Below are 9,832 nucleotides of genomic sequence, written 5' to 3'. Positions count from 1 at the left end.
ATGTTGGAATGATGATGGAATGTTTAGCAGCCAGCCCAGAGCAGATCCACAGATGTCCTTAGGCAAGGCAGGGGGCAGAGCATCTTGTTTACATAAAATCCAGGGAGAAATTGAAGATAGCTGGCCAGACAAGGTCAGCATAAGGGAGCCAGATTCACATAACAATAATTGTTTTGGGTCAGGCCAACTTATTGTGGCAGGTCGGTGCAGATTTACCTTTAAGGTGAGTGGTGGGTGGCACCCATGCCTTTAAAGCCAGGTGTGCGCTATGCCACCGTATTCAGGTTAGTTTTGTGGTTCCTTGTTGTTGTTCCTGACTTCTAGACTGGTTTCTGTAATCATGCCTGTCTTGGGTTCAAGATTGCAGTTGGGTTGTGTGGGTTCCTCCTGCTCTCTGGAGTGCGTGTGGCTGGGTGTGTGCCGTGGGCTTGTGGTTTTTGCCGGGGTAAGTGGCTTTATTTTCCGGCTCGTTCTAGGCTTTGTGCTATGGCTAACATTAAATTTTGCTTCTAGATCTTGGACCGTATATTTTGGTGGCTCCTCCCTTCCTCCTGCAGCATTTAGGTGTGCGCACCTGATCAGCGGGTGCGCAGCACAAGGTGTGCAGCTGCGTTGAGGCTGCCTCCACCTCCTGCTGAAGGGGCCGTTGTTTTGTCCCAGTTTTGCTGCTTTATGCTGTTACCCTTTGGATTACGAACTACCCAATTAATAATTTAATTTCATTTAGGTAAGGGCTCAACCTGCTTATGGTGAGTCTTTTGTAATTTAACTGCATGTTTATTTGCTGATGCCGTTTTTTCCTTTGCATGTCAATTTATGTATAATTTGCCTGCATGTTTGGTGTTCTTTTATTTTATTACTGATTGCTTTGTTTGTTTGTTTCGTTTGGTTGCTGTACATTGTTTGTTGTGCACTAACATATTTTTTCTTTGTTATTTCTTAATTGGGTTTGACGTATCCAGTGAATGTTGAAGGGCTACTGTGCAATAAATAATTTGATAATCATGTCCAGATTTTAATTCCTTGTAAGCCTACATTTTTAACTCTTGTGTAAATAAATTATTAATTTTAGACCAATGATTCACCTCTCTTTATTGTCCTGACCTAGCGGCCTTTTTTGGTAAAGGTTGGAAAGTTTGACAGTCCCAGGGTTAAATCCCTGGGTGGCGTTGTGGGTTAACGTATTTTATAAATTAAGTCTCAGACACCGCTCACGTCACATTATGTTTTCCGTCTGCCTTGAAAGCCTTGCTGGTACTTCTCAATGGCGAATCCAAACAGCCAAATTCCAGGTCCATTCTGACTGTTCCGAGCAAGCAACTTTCTCAAAGATTTATCCCATTTCATTCCTGAGTCCAGAAACCGATCCTGTAAAAGTATTGCATCCAACTTGTGATTCTGCTCCCGTAACATCACAGTCTGAGTGTAGATCGCTGAACCCATCAAACGAATTTGACGATATGTTAGGTTACTGCCAATTCCAAACAGAAGAAATCCTGTTATCAAAAACCCAAATATGTAAAGATCCTCCATGTCCTCCAATGACAAAATCGATAGACACACAATTTTCCACTTCTGCCAGAAATCCATTGTGTATCCAGCAAAAAATGTCCCATCTGGGTGTTGACTCAATAATCACCCTCCTGATGTTTTCATCCACACTTTAATGGTCGCCATTGACCGCTCACCAACCTCCCACACACTCTTTTTTTCCCCGAACTGAAGGCAGGTTTTGGGTTTTGACCAAAAACAAGTTGATAGGGACTGTAGCCATGTACATTGTGCATGCTGTTTTTTGCCATCAAAGCCCAGTCCAGGGCCATTTTCCAGTCACATTTGTTGTCTCTCTTTACCATGAGTAGCATTTCAGTGAGTCTGATTGTGTCTTTCCAGTAGGCCATTGGTCCATGGACTGTATCCAGCAGTGGTTTTAACCTTAATGTTAAAATGTTCAGCCATGTCTCTTATTTCTTCATTGTTAAATTCACCTCCATTGTCAGTGAATAATCGGCGTGGTGGGCCATGAACACTTATCTAGCAGTGAATAAAGTGCTTCACTATCTCTTTGGGTCTTTTTGTGGTGATAATGCTCCCTGCACTGAATCTCATAAAATGGTTGATAGCATGTAGATACCACAGTCCTGGCTCAAGCTCGTGTTGGTCCACAGCTACAGTTTCATTATACATTGAAGCCGTGGGTAAACCCACTGCAGGTTTAGGTTTCGCTCTACTGTACAGGATTCATATTTCACAACTTTTTACAATTTCCATTAGGATTGTAATGCTTTCATCATCAGTGTTGCCTGAGCAAGACAAGAGTTTTTGTAGTCTGTCAACTGATGCATGTCCAAATTGTTTATGTAGCTTTAGCAGTATTGATTTTTTTTTTCTTTAGTTGTCATGTTTTCTGTCACAATGAGAATTTCATATTCATCATTTGGTGTCTCACCTTTTTCTAACTGGCTTTCATTAATGATCTTTCCCTTTCTTAAGTTTACACAATAATGTCCAGAAGATGTCAGTTCAAATTTTATAGGTTGGTCAAGCATCATTGCTTTGTCTTGGGCAATGTCCAACACAGCACTCGCTCTCTTCAGTGATGTTTTGCTCAAAATCATCGGTATATCTGCTGGAACCACTTGTCTCAATTTTGCATCTAGTTTCTCCTATTGTTGCAGGAATAATCACCTTTCTTGTGGATTGCACAAGTTTTCCATCCCCAAACTGGAAAGGTCTTGCACTCTTTTCATCTTTAATCTTTATTAATTCTCTTTGAGGCAGCCCACTTACATAATTTGCAAGCCATTTTTCACCACACACAGTTCTTGTGCAGGCAGTGTCAATCACAGCAGATCCCAAAGCTTCCACCATGAAAATATGTGTGTCAGATGGGGATTCGTTTGAAAACAGAGTAATATTGCATTCTTCAACATCCTCTTTTGATTCCTCAACATTTATTAGCTTTACATGTTCTCTTTATTAGGGCAGTCTTTTGCCCAGTGATAAGTGCTCTGACATATTCTACATTTAGTCCTTCTCCCGTATTTGTCGAGTGGATTAGTCCCTGCAGCTGTTCTTAGGCTTTGCTCTGAATTTGAACTCCGTTCACGCTTGCCTGTATATTTGGTGAAAAAGGCTGAGTCGCCCTCTTGTGGCGGATAGACATTATCGCCAAAGATTCTTTTCAAAGCCGATTTCATGTTGACAAAAGATACGGTGGAACAGCCGGTAAGAGCTAGCTGTTTGTCTTTAACATTAAGCCCTGCGGTGTCTAATAGCTTGAACGCTAACACTGCATTGATAGTTCCATTTTGAACTTACGTAACTTGTTGTACTATCATTCAATGATGTAATCCATCATGGAAGTGTCGCCCTGTCTGTTGATCCGATCAAATTCTGTGTAAGCTTCATACTCTCAATCCTTTTCTTCTTTTAAAAATACTGAATCCAGCTTGTTTAAAAGAATGGTCATTCCTGTATCGTCGTTGAGATGTTCTGCAGCGATTTCCAGCGCGCTTTGTCTTGCTCTTCCTGATAGCGACAGGGTAACCGCTAGGGCCTGCTTCTGTTTGTCTAAGTCGGTAACAAGTCTCCAGATTTCAATCTCATTTTCCCAACTTTCGTAGGACGTCTTGTTGTCGAACGGTGGGGGAACTTTGTAATTTCCAGCAGCGGCCATCCTCTGCTACCACTGTTGATTCAATAATCACACTCCTGATGTTATCATCCACACTTTAATGGTCGCCATTGACCGCTCACCAACCTCCCACACACTCCCTTTTCCCCGCCCCCTGTTCCCTCACATACAACACATGTGCAGGATGCTACTTACAACTTAACACTGGGCAGGTGGGCTCTCCCTTGTCTTGAGAGAGGTGGATTATTTTTCCAGTGTAGGAGCACAGTAAAGTGTTCCTTTCAGACACCATAACATTTACAGTCACAAACTGAAATTAAATTTTCTTCTGTTTTTACCTGCTTTGCCAATCTGCACAGCCAGTTTGGTCAGCTTCCCCTGCAGGACTGATTTTTCCTTCTTCGGTAAGTTTTTCTTCTTCTTCTGTGGTTCTCCATCCTCGTTGAGTGGCTGCATCTCCACAGTAACTCCATCTGTCCTCTGTCCCTCCTCCTTCCCTGAGACTGAGACAGTTGACTTGTTCATAATATAAACACGTGAAAATTGAATTAAGACACATGTATATCAGAAAACAAGAAAATGTAATGTTGATGGTTTGTCATGTCTTCAAATAAAAACTTGACTTTATAGTTGAATGAAGCAAAACACTCCTAACATTCACCCTGTTAACCAGTTATTTCTTTTCAATCAGAACCTTCATGTTTTATAGCCCCATATATCATTTAAAGAGGACATATTAATTATATTTTCTGCACCTAAAAGCATAAACGTCATTGTCTGAAATCACTAGCAATTCAAAAACAAGTAGACACACATACATACAAACAAATACACACACATGGGAAAAAACTTTGTCCGCCTTCATCTTTCGACTGCGGGCAACAATAACTTATCAAATCAAGTATCTGATCACTGGATGCTGTTCCCTCATCCCATAATAGTTTTAAGCCAGGAGCAGTCAAGTGCTCTGCTTTGTGACATGGAGTGAGGGTATCTTCAGGTATGTGTGTGTGCGCGTCCCAATCCCATCTCTGTAATGAGGTTATTAGCAGACAGGCAGGCAGGGAGCAGCAGGGAGGAGAAGAAGCAGCTGTCAAGCTTAAGGCTGATAATCTGCTTGGTCCTAATCACCATCAACAGAGTCAGGAGCACCTGCTGCTGCTCAGACCACAGAGACTCACTACATGAGCCGCGCTGTGTAGAGCCATAAAGAACCAGGACAACCTGCCAGTGTGGAGTAAATACATGAGAAGTCCCAGGACTGCAAGCAGAACCACCACATGTAAAGCAATTAGTTTTTTGTTTTTTTTTAGGGGGGCTGACTTAAGCAGTCCTTAATGCCCACCATGCAATTCATACTGGCTTACTGGCTAAACTCAACAGCAACATCAAAGACAAGCATCAAACTCCACAAACAACAAAACAACCAGAACTCATTCAATTTTAAACTGAGCTGCTAGACCATGGTTTTTTTAAAAAGAGCTGCGAGACAGTGCATGTTTAAGAAAGAACTGTATCGTGATTTCATTTATACACCAAATTTTTACCATTTCTAGAAATTATCTAAGGATTATAGCTGCACAAAAATTCATGGCCTTCTTTCATGCATTCTTCTTTGTCATAATGAGATGGTGGTCAAACAAACAAACAAACAAACAAAAACTAACTTGCAGGTTGGCAAGCACCACCTAACTGAAAAGGTGAGGAAGCATAAGTCATCTAAGAGCCATATGGACATCCATCCATCATCCATCCATTTACTTTCACTTATCTGTGGTCAGGTTACAGAGGCTACAGTTTCAGGAGTGAAACTCAGACATCCCTCTTCCCAACAACATCCTCCAGCTCCTCCTCAGGGATCCACAGGCATTACCAGGCCACAGAGGATATACAGTCACTCTAGCAAGTTGTAGGTCTGGCCCAGGGTCTCACCCCCCAGTGGGATGTGCCTGGGAAACCTCCAAAGGGGGGCATCCAGGAGGCGTCCTAATCAGATGCCTCAAGAGACTCTCTCAGGGGACGTAAAACAGAAGAGGTCACTTCTGCAGAGTTATTCTGATGAGACCAGCCATTTCAGCATAGACACTGCATGTGGTCAGACATATTGGAACAATTATCTAGCTTCTAAAGTTATTAATCAATAAATAATTACTGATTTAATTTACCTGTTAAACAAATCAACTTTGTCATCATCAAAACAACCCCTTCCCCCTGAGAAATTTCCTAGAAGCTGCTGTTTTAAAATTGTGTAATGTTATTGACCTGCCAATTAAACTTATTAATTGTGAATTAATTCACCAGGAGTCTGTAAGGTGTCTTACATGTTTTCCAGACTTTTAATTTTCAGTTTTAACATTGGTATCAAATTTATAATGAGAAAATTGTTGTTGTTGTTTTTCATTTAATTTCAGCTTTTGATGTTGTTCTTTGCTGTTTAAAACCAAATGAAGGCTGTCCTTGTTTTTGGAAAGGGGTCTGTAGGTGAGAAGTGGTTGAGAATGTTATTACTAAATTTCAAAAGCAATTAAGAAATATTCCTGACTTGCTGTCATTTGTGATTCAGTTTGCAGTAAATTGTTTGTCCCTACCAGTTTAGTGTAACTCAGCAATCTAAATGCACAAGAATGAAAGTTTATAGTATACTTTCTTTTTTTGTAACATTAGACTTCCTGGTAACATTTCAGCTAAACTGTAACTGTAACTTTTACAAGATATTAGGGCTGAAAAATGATCTGAATAAAATACACACAAAAATCTAGTCTGTCAAGTCAGTTCCAACATTATCTTCTAGGGTTTGACTGGGACAGCACTGATCATTACATCACAAAATATCAGTCCAAGGAAGGTTATTAATATTTGACCCCTTCAAACTGATTTGGTTTATTTAAAGGCTGCAGTTTGAAAACATAATGTGAATTTGGAGGGAATTTTTATACACAAGAGAAAAAATGAGAATGAATTATTGAATAATGTGAGACTGACAACAGCCTGTCTGCTATTTCTGTTTGACCCCAGGTTCCATTATTCACCTGTCAAACACGGGAACATTTACAGCACATACAACCAAACTGATACACAAATAATAAAAGTAACACTCCCCTGAACCCACCACCTTGCATGCAGACTATGTGGTGGGGAAGACTCAGCAAATAAATTGATTTGATCTTTTCTTTTGACCATTAGAACAAGGTTATTACATTGGGGTACTATCGTTGTTTTGTATATGTGTGCCTTTGGTAACAGTAAGCATAAGTGATACGGTGATATTTTGAAGTTATACTTTTTTTTGTTTTTTTTGTGTCTGTTATTTTCATTAAACTTATTTTAAACCCTTACAATGTCTGGTCTCTATATGTTATGTGTCCTTTGTGCCATTTTTTATTTATAGATCATCACAAATTTTCTATGAGAAACAAATCTTACAGAAAAACCATATGAACTTCATGTGTGGAAATTTTGACATGCGAAAACATATTAAATTAAAGGCTTAACATTTTTGGAAGGAATGCATATCACCTGTTGCCTTTCATGCCTAAATTTAAAACTAAGATCATCATATGTGGAAAAATAATGCAGACATAGCCTTTTCCATCAAATCATGAAAATGTTTTGCACAATGGCACACAATATCACAAAATCTTGTGCAATCTATTTATACTTAGTATATGAGTTGGGAATGACTGTCATTTTCTACTACATCAAATATTAGCTTAGTATTTGTAAAACTGACTAAGTTGTAATCATCTTTGTGATGGTTAAGGGTTGACCCAATAAGTTAATCAGTTGTAGATCCTGTGAATACTTTCTGAAGTTCTTTTATGAGTTTCTCAAGAACCAGTGGTTCATGAGACATTTAGCTGGCAGACAGACAAATGAACACACACACACACACACACACAAGCAATTACATGATCGCCTGTTCTTCATGGTGGCAGGTGATAAAAACATGACTATGAAACCTGGTAATTTCTAATGAGGACACCAAGAATCACAACAAAGTCCACAGTGACCAGAGCAGCTTGAAATGATTCAGCCATTCTCAGTTAACTGATGTACAATGAACTGTTCAATAAAAGGTCAGACATTCATAGACAACTCACACCGATGGCTGTGGTAGTAAGGGTTGACAGTAATGCTCTGCCTACCTTTCTTACTTTTGTCCTCCTTTTTATCTGTAAAGAAAAACAGATGACAGTGACTGATACAAATGAATGAAACCAATAATAAAGTATCACAATATTATTATTCTAAATAAACCAGATTTTAGACCACAGCTTTTGTGTACTAGATCCATGGTTTCTTGAACTGTAGTACAATACCACTAGTGGTACTCAGGATGCCCCTACAGGTTTTTAGAAAAAGTCTTGGAATTATCTGTTTATAAGTTTAATAAAAAGCAAATTAAATGTACCTCACTGACACCAAATGCATAGTGGTTCATTGGATTAGTATATTTAATATTTAATACACCTTGCTAGCCAACCAGGCCACTCAAACACACGACACAATCTCTGGCCTCATTGACCCATCATTCACACATATTCATACAGCACTCTACTACAGCTATACAAATCATTCTATAGAGTCTAATCAGTGCTTTTAGGTCACTTTCATACACATCAGGGCACATCAGAGGCAGTAAGGGGCTCAGTGTCTTGCCTTCTCTCAAAACAAAAGATCATTTTTTCTTGGCGAGGAGGACACAGGGGAGCTCTCCTGCCCTGACAGGACATTTGCAGGTAGACACACCTTGGATTCCTGGAGCAAGCGGAAGATTGTGTGTTTTTTTGGAATGTTGGTTGTGGATATTGAAAATGTATAAATAATTGGATTTTTAACAGGATTTCTGCTTTTTGGGCTTGGCAGATATTGTTGTGTGTTTTGACTTTTTGTATTTTTGTGTAAAATATTTTAAAGCACTTTGTATCGCCTTGTGCTGAAAAGTGCTATATAAATAAATTTGACTTGACTTGACTTGACTTCAACAGCAAACTCAGTCTGTGGAGTTAACTTTATTTGTAGATTTACCTACCCTCACACTTGTTTTAGTAAATACAGAGATGACAGGTATATTGTTGCATAAATTTTAAAGATATTATTGAAGCTTTTTAACCAGGCACCAGCTCCCCATGACCCAGAAAGGAGAAGTGATTTAAAAAAAATGATGGATGGCAGTTTGGAATCATGAGGATGCCATACAGTTTTGTTTTCCTCTCACAGTCAGACACATGCAAAGTTTTTTCAAACGTACTCTTCTTGTCCTTTCTCTCCTTGTTTTTCCTGTCCTCTTTCTTCTTGTCCTTTTTGTCCTCGCCATCGCCGTCACCCTCTTCACTGGCACCAAGCAGCGTGAAGATGATTCCAGTCTGTGAGTTCACACCCACAGCAGTGACTACCATCTTGCCAGACCCCTCCATAACATGTGTGCCTGAAGGAGAATATAGAGAGAAATATCACCCTTTATTTGTGAAAAATCAGTTTTTATAAAAATGTAGTTTCATGTAGTTAAAAGATTTGACATGATGTCTTGTTTAAAAAGACAGACAGATAGATTGGATATGTGACAAAATAAAACCTATAATCTGTTTTTTTACATTTAAAAAAAACGGTTCAGGTAACTTTGACTTTATGTTCTATCTAATTGTTATCAATAATTAGTACCAATAATTGTACAACCGGAACATCAGTCATAGAGCACAGGGAATGGAGAAAGAGGCAAAAGTCTTTGTATGGGTTAGGCTAAAGGCTAGGCTAAGGTGTTTTTTTAATCGAACAACTTTCATGGATGTCTGAGTGTGGAGCATAGATAGACCATGTATATGCTGATGGTGCTGAGGCTGCTGAAATTATGTTTTTTTTTTTGTCATGATTTTCAATTCAATACTCTTTCAGCAGCTTTAGGAAAACCCACAGAGAAATAGTGTCTGGTCTTAAAATCTCGAGCTACAATTCTGTCGACTAGTAGCTGTTGCTTTGCTCCCCTGGTGTTGGTGCCAATTCCCTTCTGTGCCTGGCTCTGGTGAAGACAGGGGCGGAGCTGTCAACTGACCACTACCTGGTGGTGAGTTGGCTCCGATGGTGGGGGAGGATGCCGGTCAGACCTGGCAGGCCCAAACGTATTGTGAGGGTCTGTTGGGAACGTCTGGCGGAGTCTCCTGTTAGGCGGAGCTTTAACTCCCACCTCCGGGAGAACTT

The 9,832-nt window shown here is 39.7% G+C and overlaps 1 protein-coding gene across 1 annotated transcript in view; it reads right to left on the bottom strand.

The window, feature by feature from the left end:
* Window positions 1-9,832, bottom strand: part of LOC108228546 (plasma membrane calcium-transporting ATPase 1) — a 61,023-nt gene that overhangs the window by 13,310 nt on the left and 37,881 nt on the right. Inside the window, exons 6-8 of the mRNA XM_037980922.1 lie at window positions 8,889-9,065; window positions 7,783-7,809; window positions 3,976-4,140 (exon numbers count right to left, since the gene is read on the bottom strand). Of these exons, the coding sequence (XP_037836850.1) occupies window positions 3,976-4,140; window positions 7,783-7,809; window positions 8,889-9,065 (369 nt within the window). The remainder of the gene's footprint in view (window positions 1-3,975; window positions 4,141-7,782; window positions 7,810-8,888; window positions 9,066-9,832) is intronic.

This window comes from Kryptolebias marmoratus, linkage group LG17, assembly GCF_001649575.2.
Source record: "Kryptolebias marmoratus isolate JLee-2015 linkage group LG17, ASM164957v2, whole genome shotgun sequence".
NCBI lineage: Eukaryota > Metazoa > Chordata > Actinopteri > Cyprinodontiformes > Rivulidae > Kryptolebias > Kryptolebias marmoratus.
The sequence above is the reverse complement of the archived record's forward strand: the minus strand, read 5'-3'. Positions and strand labels throughout refer to the sequence as shown.